The sequence below is a fragment of the Chlamydotis macqueenii genome, chromosome 1, assembly GCF_036417535.1.
Source record: "Chlamydotis macqueenii isolate bChlMac1 chromosome 1, bChlMac1.mat, whole genome shotgun sequence".
Lineage (NCBI taxonomy): Eukaryota > Metazoa > Chordata > Aves > Otidiformes > Otididae > Chlamydotis > Chlamydotis macqueenii.
Genome location: NC_141556.1, coordinates 84,750,132 through 84,771,844, shown reverse-complemented (window position 1 = coordinate 84,771,844; position 21,713 = coordinate 84,750,132). Strand labels below are relative to the sequence as shown.

At 45.5% G+C, this 21,713-nt stretch overlaps 1 protein-coding gene across 1 annotated transcript; it reads left to right on the top strand.

The window, feature by feature from the left end:
- Window positions 1-3,378: 3,378 nt before the first annotated feature.
- NRIP2 (nuclear receptor interacting protein 2) lies at window positions 3,379-21,507 on the top strand. Its single transcript, XM_010122675.2, has 6 exons — window positions 3,379-3,609; window positions 8,524-8,700; window positions 14,654-14,736; window positions 15,202-15,329; window positions 18,168-18,220; window positions 19,027-21,507. The coding sequence occupies exons 1-6, from the start codon at window positions 3,379-3,381 to the stop codon at window positions 19,117-19,119; spliced, it is 765 nt and encodes a 254-aa protein (XP_010120977.1). The 3' UTR covers window positions 19,120-21,507.
- The last annotated feature ends 206 nt before the right edge of the window (window positions 21,508-21,713 follow it).

The window sequence follows — 21,713 nt, the reverse complement described above, 5'->3', positions numbered from 1 at the left end:
CCTTAAATAAACAACTATCCTTCATTTCAGACTCTTGCATACTTTTATTGGTAAGCATATTCCTACCATAAATTATTTGCTACTTTGAAGATCTTCATGATCACAGAGAAGCTCTAGCATGAGTACGATAGTTGCCATTGCTACGTGCATTAGCACTCTGTAATAATTGTGAAAACAGCGCCAAAGTCTCCTAATGTAATTAATGCAGCCATGGGGGAAATTTGTATTGCCTACAGTATGATCAGCAGCTCTTCTGTGGCAATGCTAACTGTTCTAACAGAGAGTTTACCTTAAATTACCTAATTAAGTAAACTATTCTACTTCCTGACTGACCTTACTGGCAGGACACACTTTGTTGTCCAGCAGCTGAGCTAAAACACGTACATCTGAGATGACATTTATCTCAAGGAAACTTGCCAGACTTATTCACAGATATAAATACTGTAACCTCTTACTTATTATATGAAGAATAGGAATATATTTTACTATCCAAATAGACAAACTGGAGGGAATTCAAAGCAGACAAAGATATCTTTTCAAATATTTTTTTTTCAGAGATGGAAAGGAAAAGAGAAGCATGCATAGTTTGCCTGAGTAAGATTTGTCCTCTCATCCCTCCTCTGCACCATCTGTGCATCTACAGACTGTGCACAGGCTGTGAGAATGCAAGAGGGTGAGCAGAAAGTCATCTCACAGTGATCCCACACCGGGCCACCATAAGGAATCTCCTGTCCTTGACAGTTGCTATACTGAGAGGCACTTTTACAGCCACTTGAGGCTTGCTCTACCAAACTGAGACAGTGCCTTGGAAACTGGGCTAATGGGGAGAGAGACTCTAGGCTGGTTACATTATGTGTGGGGTATTGTTGAGTTCTGGAACAGCCTAGCTTAGCACAAAAGAAATGTAACGCTCCTTATCTATAATTCACCCTCCCATCTGCACTGTGTTGGCTCAATCAGAGGACAAAATAATAGTTTCCAAATTATTGAAAGAGGAAAATTCTCTAAGAAAGGAACAAATATTAGAAGTTGCAAAAGTAGTAGGAGAACATTCCAAAGAGGAATGATTAGGTTAGGTACAGCTTCCCAGAAGTGAGATACAAGGAAAATCTGTGGTGAAAGAACCTCAGCTAGTCAATTTAAAGTTAAACCAGTGAAAGCCTTCAACAGAGTAGCTCATCAAATAGCTGGGATACTCCCTAATGCTTCTGGCAGAGGGAGGTAAAATCTTTACTTTGTCGCATGGTTTTAATCTGGGAGTTACTTCTTTCTGTAAAGAAAAGTATCTATTTGCAGAAAGAAGTAACTTTCATTTCCATTCCTCCCCTTCACTACTTCAGGTACTGTTCATTAATTTCTCCAACAAAGGAACACTGACCCTCTCCTGTTTCTTGACCAAGCAAACTGGCTACTGGGAAATGCTGCTTTTCAGTGCCTTTCCTGAGAAATATGAGCACTAGTTCTGAATTCTTCAGCATTTCTGAGACATGGAGGGGGTCAACATCAGGCACCAACAGCCACAAACACAGATACAGTGCTATGGCTTTGTGGTTAGAAGCTGGAATCTTTTGCCCCAGAGCTCTCACTGACCTATAACTGCTTGAGCTAGAAGGCCAAGCTGCTAGCAGAAGCAGAGAGAAGAGCTTTTAATGTTCTGTGGAGTGAAATGGTTCTTCCATTGTCTGGACAGCACTGTTATACAACCTATAAGAACTTCTGTACAAAGTAGGGAGAATAGTGAGGTATAACAGGTTACGATTATTGTATGTGACTGGATCAAAGAAGGAAAATAATTTCTCAGTGTGTATGAGACAGTGTATGAATGTTTTTATCTGAATCACTTTCATTTTTCTAATACAGGCTGTTGGTGAGTAATACACTATTTTCCAGGGCCTGCAAAAGATGATTGGGAAAGGCATAGCTACTGGGAATAAACTTAAATTTGCTGCACTGTGGTCTGGCTCTCCATTGGAAAGCCTTCAAGAGTGTCCATTCTGCAAACAACCTGAAAGCACCTAACCTACTTACTAAATGGGCTCTATTTAAGAAAAATAGGATGGAAAGAGTAATAGCTGAATAAAAAAAAAAAAATAGTGACCTAGAAATCAGCATGCCTCTGAAGGGAGAAGATAATATCTTAGCTGACTCCACCTCCATCAAAATGCTAGGGCTTTTTGCCAGATTTGGGAATTAACACACAGGATATAAAGAGTTAAGCCACCTGCTCTTTGGCGCAGAAGGGATGAAGGAGGGGATAAAGCATTAAATAAGAGTTGAAGAATTCTCCCCTGTGAGGCACTAGAAGAGAAATATTTTGTGGGTTAGAGGCCAGGATTAGCTGGGCAGACCCTAAAGCAGGACTACCCAACCAATGGCTCCAGCACAGCTGCAAGGCAAACAAATTCTGATTGGTCTTTGCCAAAGTCCGAGGCAAGAACAAATAATAAAGGGAGGCTAGCTGCAAGGAGGAATTGGAACTGAGAACTATTAGCGCTCTCTCCTCTTCACGCCCACATAGACATCCAAGGTATAATCTGCCCATAGGTTTCAAGGCAGGGGATTTTTGGCTTCTGCAACTTCGGCTCTAGATGGAGAGAAGTGCAAATGAGGGCAGAGTCAGCCATTTGCTCTGTCCGGAAGTAGAAACAAGGCCTTCAGCATTTTGTTCAAGCTACACAGTAAAATCCTTCAGTGCAGCCTATTCCAAATGCGTGACACTCTCTGCAGAAAGGTGACTGGGCACGGCTGCCAGGAGCTTTGAGGCGGATGCTCTCTCCCATTTACCGAGGCACTGCATCATCTCCTAGACTGAACCATGTTGTCGCCAGCATTTACAGATTCACTGAGATGCATCAAAGCCCCCCCACCCCAGCAGAGAGATTTACTGTCTCTTCACACACCACCTCCCCCCACCCCCGCATGCGCACACAACCCGAGGGAGGTAAGTCCAGCCCCCAACAGCAGGATCATCCTTCTGCTGCTGGATTTTTCCAGGCAGTGCATCTTGGCGGCTCTGCTGCAATTTATGGAAATTGTTTTCTGACATGGGGCTTTTTCTGTTACAACAGGGACCTACCGACTAGAGGAGGCAGAGCTGCAGTCAGGGTAGGAGAAGAGAGGGAGAAGAAGAGGTGGGGAGCGAGGGACAGCAGCAGAGTGGAAAGGACAGAGGGAGAAAAAGGCACAGAGACACTTCAGAGATGGGTGAGTTATAACTAACAGAGCAGAAAGAAAGACAGGGAAAGGAAGAGAAGGAGAGCTGTGTGGAAAGGAAAGGAGCTCAGAGACTGAGCCAGCCTCAGGAGGGCAAACAGCAGGAGACGAGTGTAGGGAACACTCCAGCATACCAAGAAGAACCTGCTTGTCTGAATCTTCACCATGAGCACAAGGAAGAGCTGCCCTCTACCACTGGGGCAAGGAGACCAGGAACAAAAGCAGAGTGAGGTTACTCCTGACCTGGAGCTACAGGAGTGTGAGGTGGAGCTGAGGAAGAAAGCTATTCTGCAACAAAAGAGGCGTCTTAAACAAGCCACTCAGTTTGTGCACAAGGACTCTGCTGACCTGCTGCCCCTGGATGGCTTGACAAGGCTTGGCACCTCCAAGGATCTGGTGAGTTCACTGGGACCCCTTTTGAGCGGGGGTCTTCCCAATAGCCTTCATCCTAGTTGGGCACTGCTGCCAAGTTTTGTGAAAGGGTCATGGGTTCAGCAAAGATGAAACTTCCCTTCAGCATCACCTAGGAGTAGGTCAGGGTGAAGGGAAAGAATGAATTGCCCTTTTTTTTTACACCCATGTTTCCGTGCATCTCCGTAGGGCAAACACAGGCAGACATGGACTGGAAGGACTCTCCAGGATCCAACTTTCCACTCGCACTGTACATAAATATGTTCATCTGACATGTATGTTTCCCTGTGGGACATCTCTGAAAGCCATGTATTCCTGCATGATCCAACTCAAAAGCAGGCTTCTTCCTGGAGTTAGCAGGGAGGGAAGCACAATTCATGAAACTCCAAGAGGCTTATGTTTGACTTCATCATCTTTTTGTGTTATTCTCTTTCGCCCTTACTCTTTGCATTTCCAGAGCGGCAAGCACAGGGCAGGACTGCTAGCCAGACACACAGGCAGCTGCAGCAGCCAGCATCTGTGGGTAACACCTTCAGGGAGGAGGCACAGGAGTGATGCCTGTGGGCATCTCCTTGTGGAGCAGGCGGCATCAGGGAGGGGATCTGTTCCAGGAGCCTGGGCAGTTGGTGGTCTGGAGGGACTTCCCCAAGGCAGGGAGCAGTTTCTCGTAAGATCTCTCGCTGGTTTAACTGCACGCATCTCCCCTTTGCTCCAGCAGTTTTGCTATCTAACTTCTCCTCTCCTCTGTGGAGTTAAACTGCTTGAGGATGCAGAGATCTAAACCACTTTCCCAAAAGAAGGCCTGGGTCTGGCCAGTGATGGGGGCACAACCACTTATTCCAGCAGTGCCAGTGGGTGTTATAAAAGACCTTGCCCCTCTCTGCAGCCAGTGCTGCTGCTCTGTATCCTCAGACCATCACAGCAACATCACAGATGCTTTTGCATGTGTATCTCCTCCAGTCATTTCCCAGCTCCCTTGGCAAGCCCCATGGCTGCCAGCAGTGATGTTCCACTGCACAGGGACATGCGTGTGGGACAGGCTAGGTCCCAGGTACTGGGCCCAAATGGAAGCTGTCCACCTCGCTGAAACTTTTGGATGCAGTGGCTCTTCTGTGTGGAGATGAGGGGTCAGTGCCACATTTCCATGCTAGTGCACTCTCCTGCTCCCACTGCCCTCCTGACAGCTGCCTTGGCTGCTGCTGAGAGTTCCTGGCTTGGCAGGGTCAAGGGTGGCTTCTCAAAGTCACCCTGAGCTGCTGCCTCATGCTTTGCCAGCCCTTCACAGCTGCACACAGAGCTTTCAGCAGGGACTGGCTTTTGAGTGTCCCTCTGGTCCTGAACAGTCAGTCTGAAGTACAAGAGGAGAGTCGCATCAATGTTGTGTCGGCGAGGAACAGGGCCTCTTCTCCCCGCAGTGAAGAAGGTCTGGCCACACCGGAGCCTGGAGGGCTTCATTCAGGCTGGCAGCATGGGTGGGCTAGCAGTGGTCCTTCAGACCTTGCAGCACTGCAGATGAAACATCTCATGAGGGGATAGCCAGACATACCTCTGGGCTTTTCCTTGTACAGCTTCCGGCAGGGAACAGACAGTAGCCGCTTCTGAATCTTCTAGTGTATGTTTGCCGAGCCCAGCCACAAAGGCAGAGAGAAACACATCTATCTGCTTTGCTTTGGAAGTGACTCCTGTCACACCATGCCCCAAAACAATTGTGGTGCCAGCCAGAGGCCCCTATGAGAGTCCTGCACAGTACAGGTGGCAGCCTGAGCCTCCAGAGGCTGGCACTCTGAAGCCCCAAATGCTTGCTCTAGTGAGACAGTCCTTGTCTGAATCGCTTGCCATGAGCAGCTCTCCTGGTCAAATTAACCATTCTAGGCAGGAGACTTCCTTACATGCAGATGGTGTTCAGTCACTCAAGACCACTCCATAGTTGATGTTTGGTCCGCCTAAAGCATTTTTACCATGGAGCCAGGCATAAAATAAAGTGTGGCACCTCTGCAAAGTTAACACACCCAGTGCCATACTGGGATCAATGTGGTAGCTGTGGTACCTGCATTTCTGGTTTAGCTTGGTGCAAGAGAAGAACCACGCCTGAGATTTTCAGAAGCAATTCAGTAGTCCCTGCAACTTGATGGGCCACTGTGATATTATTGTGATGTTTTGGGGGCTGCAAATAAGAGTTCAAAATAAGCTTTCAGGCACGCTTCCAGACCCATGCAAAACTCATCTATGTTTCCTAAATTGATCTGGCTCCTTGCTGGAGGACAGGAATGCAGGTTCTGAACCAAAGCAGCAGCAGAAGGTACTGGAGTGGTTGATCTTGGAGAGAGCGCAAAACACCCCAGAGTCCCATTGCACTTACACTGAGAGGAGAGTTTAATTCCCTCAAACACGTCTCCAATAACAGTGCCAGAGACTCCAGCCGTGGCAGCCCCGCATATCTTAAAATTAGAGCAAGGCCCCATGTAATTTAAAAAAAACTACATGTTTTCTTACACAAAGTCAGGCTGTTACTTTTTACCGCTCTTTTCTGTGTATTCTGGGTATGCCTTCAGCCTATGCAATGCATCCAGCAATGCGTGGGATTTGATGGGCCCATTGCGTCTCCAACAATGAGTAATTGTACATTTCAGTGGAGACTTCATATTTCCAGCTTTATAACAACTACAAGCATGACACTTATTTTTTTTTAAAATGGCAAAAAACCCTAAAGTAGCTGCATGAGCTAAAATGTCCTGGAAGTACCAAGAAGGTCTGAAGATTTGGCTTCTCTGCTCCCAGAAATCAAGATCCCCAGCTCATACTACTTCATTAATCATAGCAAGGCCTTGAGATTTTGCACTACAGAGCCTGAACATCATGAGTTGCAACTGGGAACCTACTCTGACCCTTCTAAGAGTCCTGAGAGGGCCTCCCTTCCAGCTGCTGGCCACAACTCCCTTCAGATCCTTCCTCACTATCCTGTTTATCTCATTGTTTCTTATCAGCCCAAGAAAGACAACGATCTCCACTTCTCTGTCTCACTGGTGTGACAGGAGACAGGGAGGGCTCCAGAAGTCTGCTCTTGAATCAGATGCCTCCACAGTCCCAAAGCTCAGCTACTCCCCATCAGTGCTTGGTTTCTTCCCAGCCTGAGTGATGAGAAGGGGACAGAGGTGTCAGCTGCAAAGGGCCTGCTCTTTCTGTGGGAAAGGTGGCAGGGAAAGGTCCTTTGCATGCCAGATCGTGAGAAGAGACAGGAGAGGGGACAGGAATTTGGAGACCTGGTGTCGGTGCCCCGCCCTTTTCTCATGGCCCAGACATTAGCTGGCAACCAAACTGGCACTGTGCTCAGAGTACTTAGGGAGTGAAGTACAACAGCCATCTGTGCTGTGGGCCTGCACAGAAGGCTGGGAAAAGACCAGGGGCAGAGAGATATTTTTACCTCCCTTTTTCAACTGCTGCAGTGTCTGTCATGCAGCATGTAACTGATCTGATTTTTACCCTTTGAGTCACAGGGAAAACAGAGGCACGAGGGACTCAGCACCTTCCACAGAGCAATGTTAAGTGCAACCAAAGTGCCAATAACAGCTCTCCTGCTCCAGCCATTGGGCAAAATTGACAAGTCAGTGTGCTTTGAGTTGCAATTTACAGATCTTCCCTGCTTCAGCCCTCTAAGCATAATGCTAGTTCTGAAGCACACACACACCATAGGGGTAGTACAGCCCAGTTCAGTGGCAAGCCTGGTCCAGTTGAGATGTTTGGCCTGGACATTCATCAGATCCTACATTAAACTGCTGCATCATCTGGAAGTTGAATTTTAAGTTTTTGTTTTTTTTTTTTTTTTTTGAGAAGGATAGAAGCCCCTTTAGATTCATCAGCTTTCTTCACACAGGCAATTGTTACTGACAATGCTATTGTCAGCTCTGAGCAGCTGCTCTTCTGGAGAAGGGCCATAGAGCCAAGTACATGGAGAAAGGACAAAGCTACATCAAACAGGCCTACTTCATTGATGCTGTCCTTTGTTGATTCAGTTGCTGAAGATTCACCGGAGGCACTGGATCAACATTGAGCAAAAACTAGAGCATCACACTGATGACAAAGGGAGCTTTCTTTCCAAAAGAACACTTTCCTGTTTGTTTATGCAGTGTCAGGACAAGAAGTTTTTCACAATTTTTCTTCCCTTTTGGTGCACCTCCCTTTCTTCTGCACAAAAGAAAGGGGATAGGAATACAAGATATATGAGATGTGAATGAGATACATGAGATAGGAATAAAGTTCCTTCAGCTGTTAATCTGGCTAATGGAGCTCCCTTCTAGCTGTAAACAACATAGAGCTTCATAGATGCTCCCCCCAGCTAGGGAGGGAGTTAAATTATAACTTCTGATGGAGGGGAGCAGAGATAAATTCTAAAGAACATTAGAGGGTAGTTTTAGTTTCCTATACAGGGAAATAATTGCTTGTACACCTAAAATTTCTAGAGTCCTACCTTCTTACCCACCTGTAGATCACACACATGCTGCATGCCCCATCCCCTCCCATGTTAGAAGGTGTGAGTGTGCCTGGTTGGATGTCAGCACACACCGACTGGGTAGCGTATTGCCACTATGAGACTGCTAAGTGCATGTTTAGCTGAAGGAACAGATACGCGTGGGGAGGGCATGCATCAGGCATGTTCTTCTCCTCCAGCAATTGCATCCTAGAGACCTGCCTGTCACAGGCATCACAACACTTTAACATCACCTTAGTGGCTACAGAAAAAAATCTTGACATTTAAATAAAGTTTTTTTTGAGGTAAGCCTGTCTGTCATCAGGATGATCAGTTGGGTGAAGCATTTGCAATCTGCTTCCCTCAGCTAGCAAATGCCCTTATCCTTACCTCCATACTTAGCTGGGATTTCTCTTTCTTTGTGATGGAGACAGCAGCCACGTAGCGTGGTCCAGCGGCGCCTCTTGGAAGGCAATCTGAACAAGCTGCAGCACGAGACCAGGGTTCAGTCTGCACGGATTCAGTCTCCACTGGCAAAAGGCCAGGATGAGAAGATAGAAAAGGGAGAGGACAGGAGAAAAAAGACTTCACCCCTCCTAATACAGTGCCAGGTAAGGCAACAACCCAGTGCTGCTGTTTTCACAGTGATGGCAAATGCTCAATGACTTCCAGCTGCCTCACTCCCAAGGACCATGCTGTTATTAATTGCAAAGCCAGCTGCAGCCAGAGAGGGCAAACTTCCCACATGGCCTCTCCTAGAGTTTGGATTAACTTTTTCCAACAGATAGAGGAAAGCTTTTCTGCTACGTGCATTCTAGCTGTCCATACTTGAAGATAAATTACCTTAATCATGTCTCCTTCCTTTGGAGGCCAGCTTTCCCATGATATAAGGTATTTCATAACTGTATATAGAAGCAAGGAATATCTCCTTATCACTTTAAGACAAGTGCCCCTAGTTGATTTACACTTATTGGATCCAATCTGTTTTGATTCTCTCAGGTGTCAAAGGATCTCCTAAGAAAGTGACTGTGTTCTGAATTAGTGCTGTTGTATTTCTTGATGGAAGCAGTATTTTTAGCTCCCTTTTCTTCTTATATCCTCCTGCACAGCAGAATACACTCCTCCCTGGCCCCTGTAGGTAAGAAAATACATCCAAAAGCTGTGCCCCATGAAAGAGGACTGCATGGTCAGAGCTGTTCAGTAATATGCAGATATGAGGCTTGCTAAGAATTAGACCTGGTATACAAAGTCCATTTAAAAGTTGTGTTTATTTCAGTCCTAAAGAATATCTCACATGTTAGAGTGTAAAGTCCACACTTCCAGGAAAAACACATATACCTTTGAAAATCCAGTTGGCATAATTAGTTATCGTATGAACACAGCCTGGTAGCAAGTTTCTGAAATGTTCAGATGGAGTGTGTCAGTACCAGACACTGTCTGGTTTGTTTTCCAGCCTTTACTGTTGCAGTTAGGCTTTGCTTACCCTGGGTTTTAGACTCTGATGTAGCTAGGTTAACATGGTTATACTTGGGAAAGCAGACTAGTAGGATGAATGGCTCTCAATGTAATTTCTCCAAATAGCTTGAGTCTTTTTTTTTTTGAGAAAATTAAGATGTTTCTTTTTCTTTCATCACCACTCTGTATTGTCCTGTAAGAGGAAACTCATTGATAAAGGGTGGCTTTTTGCTGACCATGTACATCGAACAAGAACAAGGCATGCACAGCTATCATCTCCCAGTGGCAGTAGCTAACTCAGTGTCAGAGTTCACTACTCGTTCCCCTTTTGTGTTTCTCATAGACTGTACCCCAGCTGTCACACACATTATATTTTCCTTCATGGAGGAAGGTGAATGAACGTTGCCGTGAAGGAAATAGGTCTAACGCTGCACTTAACTCTCCCTGAACTCAGCACCTTCTGCACAAGTATTTATCTCTTTTTGTGCATTTCTTAAGAGCCAATCACTGTTTGCTACACTCAATTTTCTTACATTGAAGGACGGGAGGCTCTCCTCCCCTTCTTTTTGGTCCTGCTGCTTTTCATGTGAAAAGCAGTTCATTTGTGAACTTCAAAAAACCTCTCCTGTAAGTAAAAGATCTACAGCAGGAAATAGCACTCAGGCTGCCAGCTCATTTTAAGCAGAGAGGTGAGCTGGTGCCTTTTGGAGAACTGCTTGATTATGGTGTAGTTTCTGTTAGAAATGGAACGTGACGCCAGTGAGGTCTCTTCTCTCTGAAAGCAGCTCCCAAGAAAAGTTCATCTATCAGCATAAAGCTTGCATTTGCACTTGGGCAAGTATGATGAAAATTTCAAAGTGGTAACAAATGGATCACCTGACTAGTAACTGAACTTGACTAGGAAATACAGCTGAATATATGTAGACTGCAGTGATACAGGGATTCAGGCAATAAGTGTTTTCACTCTCACAGTTATATTTGCCTTGTACCTAAGGCCTTTTTAAATTTTGGAGATCACAGACAGACCCACTTTATAATAGTTGTACTGCAGAGTCACTCACCCTCCTACTTATTTAGGTGGGTTCCTCACATGGTACTTTAGCAGAATTGTCACTTTTTGTGGCAGTTTTTGTAAAGCAGATTGGCATCTGCATTGTAAAATCAAGCTGTTGTTTTTTGTGGTGGGGCTTGTCTCTTGCTAACTTGGAAATCTATGCTGAAAGATTCCATTGCTGCTCGAGGCTGCTTTTCCTTTGTGCCAAAGGAACCTGAGATTAACCAGAGTTGGTTGATTAAAGCAGTTTCTTGACTTTGGAACTGACACTGTTTCAGAAAACGACGCTGTTTATAAATGGCAGTCCTTACTGATTCCTCTTTCTTCTTTTTCTTTCTTGGAAATTCCCATAATTGACCTCTAGATAAAGACTAATGGTGGCTGTTAGTAACAGACTGAAAATTCTGGAGCAGAGATGAGCGTGGGTAATGTGATGAAAAGTCTTCTTAGTCCAAGAAGGCTTGCAGTGCTCATCAGCTGCCTGTGTACTCCTTACCTAATCTGCATTGTATTTGTGGTATGCTGGACCAAGGACTCTCCTAAGGCCCCTAGTGAGTTCTCTGGGCAAAGTGGTATAATTGGAAGGTGGATCGCTTTTGTGAGGTTGCAGGAACTGATAACTATGCAGGGCTGTTTACCACTGAATGAGATGTAATGTTCTTTTCTACAGAATAATCAGTGTCCTGTTGTATCCTAGCAAGTTTCTAAATTGCAACTTTCCCAGCCTGCTCTGAAACAAAACTCAAGAATCTGCCGAGTGATACAGTTTATTATTACAACGCTAACAGCTCACGTATCTCAGGTCTGCCTGCTCCCAAAGTGATTCTTTAGCAATTGCTATCCATATACCAGCTCTTCTGTTTCTGAAGAGCCGATACAATGCTTTTTCTGTAGCTGGTTAATGAACAGTTGGCTTCTGTGAGACACAGGGGTGGTTGACTCCCAGGAGAATCCATGTCTGTTAATGAGGAAGAGCTGATTCAGTTAGATACTGGTGGCAGGCTGGAGTCTGGAAAGATGTGGTAGCATACCTAACCTGACACTCATGGCTAATATACTAGCTTAGGTAATGAGGATGCACAAAGCAGCTAGAGCCTCACAGAAGGGGAAGAGCTGCAAAGCACTCTATTTAGAAGCTCCTGTCTTTGACAATATTTATGCTTGTTCAAGAAAAAAAACATTGCTGCCATGGCTCCAGGCTGCCTGGCATGTCAAGTTTAAACACGCAGATCTAGGAGTAGTGCCTGCCCATAGAGGTCCCCAGGGTCAACTGGAGACATCCTGCCTTTCCTCATGACAACAGCTGTTTGTGGCAAAAGCTGGTATTACAAAGTCTAGGCTTCTACAGAAAAAAAACAGCCTGGAAATTGATTGGACCCAGAGGACAGTCCCTTATCCCTGCGCATGGCAGGGGGGTTGGAACTAGATGATCTTTAAGATCCCTTCCAACCCAAACCATTCTATGATTCTAATGACAAAATGCCTCCCCTTCTGTTTTTAGAGTTCTGTAATGTCTGTGCTGTCTGGTCCTCACTGACACATCAGCCCTGCCTGAAAAAGATGATAAAAGGGCTGGAGCACCTCTCCTATGAGGACAGGCTGAGAGAGTTGGGGCTGTTCAGCCTGGAGGCTCCGGGGAGACCTGATAGCGGTCTTCCAGTACCTCAAGGGGGCCTACAGGAAAGATGGGGAGAGACTGTTCAGTAGGGCCTGTTGTGACAGGACAAGGGGTAACGGTTTTAAGATAGAGGGAGGTAGATTTAGATTGGATATTAGGAAAAAATTTTTTACAATGAGGGTTGTAGAACACTGGAATAGGTTGCCCAGAGAGGTGGTGGATGCCACATTCCTGGAAACATTCAAGGCCAGGTTGGATGAGGCTCTGAGCAACCTGATCTAGTTGGGGATGTCCCTGCTTCTTGCAGGGGGGTTGGACTAGATGATCTTTGAAGGTCCCTTCCAACCCTAACCATTCTATGATTCTATGATTCTATGATTATTTATGAATAAGATATGCTTTTTTACCTTAAAGAAGAAAAAGTATAATAACCAAATCGAGCTGTTGAAAACAGGCATCTGTGTGTATTTTCTGAGTAGATACTGCTTGAGTACCGCTCTCCTTGTGGATGAGGCCACTCATGGTGAATGCTCATCCTTCTAAAAATATTGATGTTATTTAAATATACATCATATATATGTGTACAAGTCTTACATGATTCTTAGTGAACTCTGTAAAACAATATAGATTGAGATCTCTAGCTCCAGTGGTCTTGCAGTTCTTGAGAATTTTTCAACTAAGTTGCTATTCTAGGAACATGGTGTATCTGAATGTTCAGAATTATTAAATTCTCTACACTGATGTATTGCAGATGCAGTTTAGACCAGGGAAGAGCTCAGAGACAAAACAGACTTGAAATTTCCAGCATGGTCTCTGAGGTTGCCTTGAGTACAGTTAGCATTCAAGCTACTATTGGTGTTGTGTCTGCTTGCAGCATTCCAGTATTTATCATAGGAGATGTTTTCTCCTTTCTCTTTATAATAAGTCACAAATAGCACATTTTTGAAAATGAAACCTTGGAAATACAACATGTAGCTCTGTGATGATTAACCCATGTAACAACCATGAACAGATTTGGTTAAGAAATCAGGAAACTGAGACATTTTCCTTGACCCTGCTGAGTCCCTGATGGTCATGCTGATCTGCTTTAAGGTGTTCAAAGCATTTGAGCTCATCAGGAATGAGCATAAGGGTAGAAGAGCTGTGGGAGGTCTGTTCTGCTTCTGAGAGGCTCATGGCACTGAGTGCTATAGTGGATGGAAGAGCAGTAAGCATAGGAAAAATACAAATGATAGCAGGAGAAAAATGAGCCTCCCAAGAGGGAAACTTTGTGGCTAGTTTTCTTTTGGCTGTTGGTGCAAGACAGAGCCTTGAAGAAACAGACCATCAAGAATGGGTAGAGTTAGGCACCATATGTAGGTGCGAACCATATTTTTTAGATGGCAGTTACTCCATCTTTTCCAGTTCCTCCACTAAGTCCTGCTTCTCTTTTTTTTTCTTTTTTTTTTTTTTTTCTTAACATAACTGTTACTGATGTCCTCGACGACTGTTTTCTTCAGACCTCTATTGTATATACTGAGACCTGCTGTTACTTCAGCATCTCTGGCCTGCCATTAACGACCTCTGTAGAAAGGGGACAGAAAACAGAGGGCAACCACATCTCGTGTTCCGTTTCCAGTGGAAAGGGGTGAAGAAATGAAGTGGGCAATGCACTGGGGATTATTCCAGTAAGATCATGCAGAGGTGACTTGGGTGCTGGGCATCCAGTCTCTCCCTTTGCTAGATGACACCAGCTATGAATATTGCAGTTGTAGTGTTCACGTCATATTTCCTTAAAGAGCTGTCTAGGAACTTAATGTAATACCCACACAAAATAGACACTCTTGATTAGGTTGTTTCTTAGATTTAGGAGTCACTTGGATGTGTCAGTTATCTTGGGAAGTGCCTTAAATTCAAGCTCTTCTCCGGAATGTTTGTCCTGGGTGCTCCTGCTTTTGCCACAGACTTCTCCCTCTGGAAGCTGTTCAACTGAGAAGACATGTCTAGCTCTGGAACATTGTTCCCTGTGACACCAGAAGAAATGGAGAGAGGAAACCTACAAAGGTTGTAGCACATGCTTATATTCCTTTATAAGCTTCTGTTATATCAATTATTGCTTTGCTAATAAAGTCCATGTGGGTTTTCTGAACAAATTCACTAGTTATGCATCTCTTGACTGGTATACTGCTAAGTTATAGTTGCTCATAAAAGATAAATGTCTAGGTAATCAAATACGAATGAAAGAAGACAAATTCAAAGAGAAGCCTTTGACAGAGGTTTGCAGAGCACTAGGGAGACCACCATTGTCTTGGATGAGTCTTCTGCCTTCAGACTACTGCCTAAAACACCGTATCTTTGGCTGTGTTGCTAAGGAAGGTCTAAGGGATTGTCACACTGTTAGAGGAGTGGGTATGCCAATTTTCAGCCCACAATAATTATCTCTTGTTGTTTTTTCTAGTGCCAAGGTCAGATATTGAAAGCGACTGTTAACACTGGGTGCCTACCAAATCTCATCTCCAAGAGCTGTTTAAACCAGCTGGGGTAAGTCTTTGCATAGTAGAAAAGGAAGGGTGGCTAACAGAAAACCTATGGCAAGAACCTAGGCACTCTTGATTCCCAGCCCCAATGATAATTACTAGCAGCTTTGCATGTGCACGTGGCTGTTTAGGAGAAGATGCAGATGGTGGGCTACAGGGCAGGGCATCAAGAGCACTGGCAAAATTGTGTGCAGATCCTAGACTAGGAGGCAGAGCTGTGTCATTGATTCTGTGTGTACTGCAGGGCAAAGTTGCCCAGCTGATGCTTAGCCTCAGTGGTGAGAAACCCAAATGGACAGCACCTTATGGTTTTGTGTGTGGAATCTGCCTCCAGACATGCTGTAGGAAAGACATTCCTCCTCTTGTGGGCCTGTTCCAAATGAGACCAAGAAGTACTGTCATCAATGAGAAGTCCTGTTTTTCCTCCTCTTCCTCCACTTGAGGCAATAATACCTCTTGTGTCCCACAGGCTGGAAGAAGCGTTTGCCATGGACTGTGGAGACCTCTCTCTTCCCATCCCCAACGTTGTTGGCCGAGTAGAACATATGGAGTTGCAATTTGGCCAGGAGACAGTGCTGTGTTCAGCACTGGTTGTAGGTGAGAGTGCCAGCCCCTCCTCTCCCCCAGTTTTCCTGTGTCCCTCTTGCCCTGCCAAGGGCATTTAAAAGGATGTCTGGGAAAAGCGTAATGTGGTGGGAGGCTGGTGATGTGGTCACCTCCACTGCTAGCCAAGATCATTATGCGCTGTGAATACCCTCAGTGTAACCAAAGGCAAAGGGCATAGGGATAGTACAGAGAAGACAGAAGACGTTGAAAGTGGAAAGAAATTAGGTGTTTTTTGGTCTTAACTGCTTGATTAGTCCTCTGGTGCCCTATGTTCTCCTATTGAATGGCCACATGTCTTTGGCTGGATGGGAGTAATCAGAGAAACTGATGGAGGGTACAGCTTATTCCCCAGTGTTTCTCTGTGTACTCATCTGCCTCTGCTGCAGGGAGCACCCTGGAAGAACCTGGTAGCCCCAGAGTGCTTGAGTCTCCCTCTGTGTCCTGAGGCAGGACCTTTTGAAGGAAGGAGCTGCAGGAGACAAGGTCAAGCAGGCACTGGAGCATGCCCAGAAAACAGCAGAAAGGCTGCATGTTCTGCATTTACATCAAGCTGTGCATATGCTGAAAACAATTTAGTTGTCTTTTTTTTTTCCCCTGTTCTTTCTCCCTATTGGTCTTCCAGCTTTACCCTCTTGCCTTTACCTGTCTCCTCATCTTTGATGACTACTATTCATCTTCCAAGGGCTCCCTTGCTCCCTCTTTTCATGTCCATTCTTTCCACTTTCCTAGTCATCTAGAAAAAGCTTCCTCCTCTTCCCGACTCCAGCTCTCTCTTCTTCCCTGGTTTCCCCTCTGTTTGTTCTTGCCCTTCAGGAGGAGTCTGTATTAGTATCAGCATAGATGAATTTAGCCCAGTAGCGCCTGTCCATTTTGCTGGGATGTAGAAATGGCTGCCTGGAAGGAGCAGAATTGCTTCATCTGTGCCTTACATCTCCCTGTGCACACAGTGCACTTGCTTATAAATAAATTATAGAATACATCCACTAGTTACAGGGCAAGCAGGCATCCAGGAAACATCCAGGAAGTGTTGATGATATTACTGGTGGCTGCTAAATCCTGCAGACTCCAAGACCTGAGGATTCCTCCTGCCCTGCCACTGAAGTCCAGATGGATAATTCTAAGACCCAGGACATCAGTCTCACCTAATGCATGTTCATAGTGGCAGGTTCGGACAGTACCAAGGCTGAATGTGTATTCCAGAGAGGCATATACAGAGAGGACACAGGCAAGGCCAGCCACACAGATTTCCACACATAGACCAGTGCCTTTACTAGCACTCACATACACACCAGCACAGATAGCCCAGTCCTCGTCCTCCTCTCTAGCTGACCAGGATTGAAGTTCACTAGAAGAAGCTAGTGAACATTCTCAGTCAAGATACTAGATCCTCAGCCTAGATATCAGTCTAGACATCCTCAGTCTCTAGATTCACAAGGACACTCATATTCACAGAGTCTTCAAATAACAGCACAGCTTCTAAGTCTGTCTTACATCTCCCTGGTCTCTGGGCCCCTTAACTAGCCACTGACCCAGATCTTTAGTCTTTCTAGAGGCAAGTTTCCTCCTGCTCACTGGCTAGACTAGACTGAAGTTTGCTAGCTAATTATGTACACAAAACAACAACCATATAGGATTAAATTCACTGGGGAAATGTGAACACACACAAGTCTTTCTAGTTAGTGGCATTTAGATCTCTCACACATATGTCCTATCCTCTTCACTTGCTGGTTTATAAACCTAAGGCCCCTGTGACCCTGGTCAGAGCTGGTACCCAGAGCTCTCCTGCATGCTGATTTCTCCAGTCACTGGCACCTAGACCTACAGGCTCTGTGACCCATCGTCCTTCTCCAGTTGACTGGAACTTAGACCTTGCAGCACACATTGCAGTCCCTCCAGTTGCTGGCACCCAAGTGTTATAAGCCCTGTGGCCTGTGCTCCCTTCCCCCCTTACTGGCACCCAGACTTCTATTGTGCATTGGGCTCTCTAGTTGCTGGCACCTGTGAGCTACATTCCCTTCTCCAGTTGCTGACAGAGACCTACAAGCCCTATGGCCTGTGGTACCTTCAGTTACTAGCACCTCTCTTGCATGCCAGTCCCTCCAGTTGCTGACATCTAGAGCTATTTGTCCTTTAACTCGTGGCATCTTCTACATTTGCTGACACTTAAAACTTGGAGCAGTCACATGTAGGACAGAAAGGTTACACAAAAAAAAAAATTACTTAATAGAATTATTTAATAAAAATATTCAATAGATTGCAGCCATCAGGTGTGGGGTTCGATCAAACAGGTGAACTGACCAACAGCCTGCTTGCATGTGACTGGCCCACTTATCCCCTCTCTTCATTTTTCCATGCTTGTTCTTCTCTGATCCACCCTGCTGCTTGCCTTCTCCTGCCTTTGGCCCTTCCCCTACACAGCCCATAGTAATTTTTACACGATTGCACAAGCCCCCTCTGATATCTCACTGTGAGTTTCAAATAATCCCACAAAAATATCTCATAATACTCCCTCCTCTTATCAGCTACAAAGTTTGTTTTGACCCTCTTCTGGGCTATGCCTGAGTAGCTCCTTTAATGGCTCATCAGTCAGTGGAAGAAGAGTGCTGGTCTTTGTCATTGTCACTGTTAACATCTGCTTGTTAATGTCTGTGTGTTTAATTCATCAGTTTCCTCGTTATTTGTTATTTACTTTATAATGAGTAGACCATAACCATATAACTTTATGAACCAGATGCTTTCGTATTGCACATCCTCTTACAGGAGAGACACTTTCTTTAGAGGGGCAGTATATATAGCCTTAAGCCTCATCAGCCTCTTCTCTCTTCTCAGATGATGAAATGCTGGAGTTTTGCATTGGTCTCCAGACTCTGTTGTCTCTCAAGGTAAGGAACAGCTTATTGCTTATTGCAAGGCTCCTCTCAAAAGTTCGCCAAGATTTGGTTGCTGTAAGCATCAGAAATACTTATGTACACTCTTCCAGGGTGCCACTTGCAATGCTTGTTGCACAGCTGCCTGGCTGGCTGCAGTATGCTCTGAGTCACTGATTCCTTTACAGTCCTTCTTAAAGGTTTTAAGAAAGGAATCACCCAACCTATCATGTCTCCCATTCTTTTTTTATTCCTGACTGTACAAGTTGCAAAGGAAGAGGAAACTGAAAAGGAGATAAGAAAAGGCAAGACACACTGTGTCATGAGTTACATCTGTGTTGCCTTTTGAAGACAGATGTGAACAAGCTCTGCCCTTGCTTTGAGCCAAATGAAGCTGTATGATCACATTCAGCTGGACATGGTTGGAAAGAGTCCTCTCCTTTTCTCAGTTCAGCTCAGGGTTAGTGTTCTACTGAGCCTGGCTCCTGGGTGGCTCAGAATATGGCTGCAGCAAGCATGCTCCTGCCTGTCAAATATTTGTAGCCACATGTCAGACTCAAAACACAGGAAAAACATGGGTCTGAATGGTTCACCTCAGAGGGAGTCCTAGGAAGAAGGGAGGGGAATGGCCCTGTGAAGGGTTTGGAGAGGAATCCATTGAAGCGAATAGGAGCAAGGAGACAGCATGGGCAGGAACTGTAAGGTCCCTACAAACCCAAAGTGGGGTTGTTTGATGGTTGTACAGGTTTTGCCCAATTAAAGACATTGTGAGATTTGCCATCTGAAATGTCCAACAAGTAACTGGCTCTCCTCTTCTTCAGTGTTGCATCGACTTGGAGGAAGGAGTCCTGAGATTTAAAGCACTGAGTCAAGCCCTGCCTTTTCTACATGCCTCTGAAGAGCCTGGTCAGTGACTGGTTGCATTCTGCATGTCTGGGACTGAGGAGACTTGCTGCCATGAGAGACAGATGAGGGTGACGCTCACATGCCCCTGCCTTGATGAGTTCTAGGCTGAGGTATTCACTGGGGAGTGAGAAAAAGGCAAATGGCCTTTTTAAGGCTTTAAGCTGTTGTTGCTGGGAGTGCCTCATCTTGAGAGACACCCCTCCTTTCAGTGGACCATCTTGCTTGTCCCCATGTGCTGAGTGGGCATTTTGTTCTTGTTTTTCTATCTGTCCCTAGTCACTCAAATTTCTGCTTCTGTACTAAATTCACCATATCCTTTTAATGACTTATTTTTACAATACCCTCTGTTCATGAGACAAGAGGGTCTCCATTAATAATCTCCAGTTGTTCTGTGGACAGTGCTTTCTCCAAAAACCTCCAAGGATTGCCATGAATGTTTCCCTGCTCTTTGCCTCGATGTGAGCAGAATCCACTCCCCTTTTTTTTTTTTTTTTTTTGTGGGAAGGGATCTGTGGCCAGTCCCCTCAACTGTACTTTGGGAAACTGGATTTTATTACTTTTTGCTGGCTCAGAGCAAAACAGAAGTATTTTCTTGGAAAAATCTTGCTACAAGAACACTATTAGAGTTCTTAATTCTAAGAAACCTTTGAAGAAATGCTGACCATAGATGCCTAGAGTGCGGTGGACATTCACAGGGGCTTGGGCTTTACCACTGTATTCTCAGCCACTAAACTATACTATATGAATGGCAATGCTTATTGTCTCTTGGTGTTATACATAGTAACCAGACTTGCACACCCTATTCTTCTGACCAGGCCTCTCCTCTCTGCACTCCAGCTGCTAGAGCTACATTCCTATCACTTCCGTTGCATCATCAGAGATCCTGCCAAATGTTGTGATGAATTAGAGCACCCAGAGTCTTCTGCTCTGTCAGCTCCTTTCTTTCAACTTGAAATCTAGTGACTGGACACAGATACATCATAAGCTTCAAGTCCTGGCATCTCACAGGCCATCAACTTTGCTACTCCTGCATGAAACAAGAACTAGACTTCCTTGCAGTATCAGCTCAGGTCAGAGAACTGTGAACTCATCTGGGACGACCAGGGTGATTATTCAGTCATTTAATTGTTGGTTGGGTTGGTTGTTTGTTTTTTAAATTCGCATCCTAGAGTATAGCTGTATGATAAATGCATTTTCTATTCTTTACTAGCTTAAGGAAACATGCACCGTATTAGGCCTTGTTCCATGCCTCATGACTACTGATTCACTATCCAAACTCTGCATAATGTCCCTTTGTCCACCCTTAGAATGTAAAGACATCCCCATTTTGCCTATCTTCCTAGACTAAATACCGCTGGCTCTCTTCCTTTTTTGTTTCTGGACCAGACTATGCAGTCTCTTTGTCACTCCCCCCACCCTCTGAGAGAACAGGGAGAGACAATATAAGGAAAAAAGGCTCGAGATAAGGACAGGGAGAAATCCTTAAAGTTACCATTACGGCCAAAACAGACTCGACTTGGGGAAAACTACTCATTTATTACTAAAAACCAAAGCAGGATAATGAGACAGAGAACAAGAGAACCTCCCCCCACCCTTCCCTCTTCCCAGGCTTAACATTACCTCCTTCCCCCTCCTGAGCGGCACAGGGGGGAAGAGGGAATGGGGGTTATGGTCAGTTCATCACACGTTGTTTCATGCTGCTGCTTCATCATTGGGGGAAGAACTCCTCACATTCCTCCCCTGCTCCTTCGTGGGGTCCCACCCACGGGCTACAGTCCTTCCTGAAACTGCTCTGGCATGGGTCATTTCTTCCATGGGGTGCAGTCCCTCCAGAACGGCTGCCCCAGCGGGCCCTCCATGGGTCACAGCCTCCTTCAGGCATCTGCCTGCCCCGACATGGGGTGCTCCACGGGCTGCAGGTGGATCTCTGCTCCTCCGTGGACCTCCATGGACTGCAGGGGGACAACCTGCTCCACCATGGTCATCACCACGGGCTGCAGGGGAATTCTGGCCAGGAGCCACATTACTCCTTCCCCTCCTGCTTTACTGACCTTGGCATCTGCAGCCATTCCTCTCACCAGAAATTCTTCACAACAGGCAGGGTTGTCTTCACATCTCATCTCCTCTCCACTTCTTGCAGCCAGACTGGGCTGAGTCGGGCCCAGTTGACCGCCCAGTGGGAGGCCAGAGGGTGAGGCCTGCAAGGCCCACAAGGCTCGCACCTCCCCCTCTCTGCCCTCGCTCAGCTCCTTCATATCTTCTCCTCTTTTTTTTTTTTTCTGTTTTCCCCTTCTTAAATATGTTCTCACAGAGGCATTATCAGGGAACATTCTGCTACCAATTGGCTTGGCCTTGGCCAGCAGCGAGTCCACCCTAGGCCTGGCCGAGTCCATTGGACAAAGGTGAAACAACTTCTAGCAGCTTCTTACAGAAGCTACCACCGTAGCCCCCCCCATCCTCCAAATAAAACCAGAACACCCTAACCCCTAAAGCCAACCTAGACTAAATCTAATCCCAACCCCTAACATAAAACCTAATCACAAAAACTAACACTAAACCTTAATGCTAACCCTTAACCCTAACTCTGACCATAACTACTAAT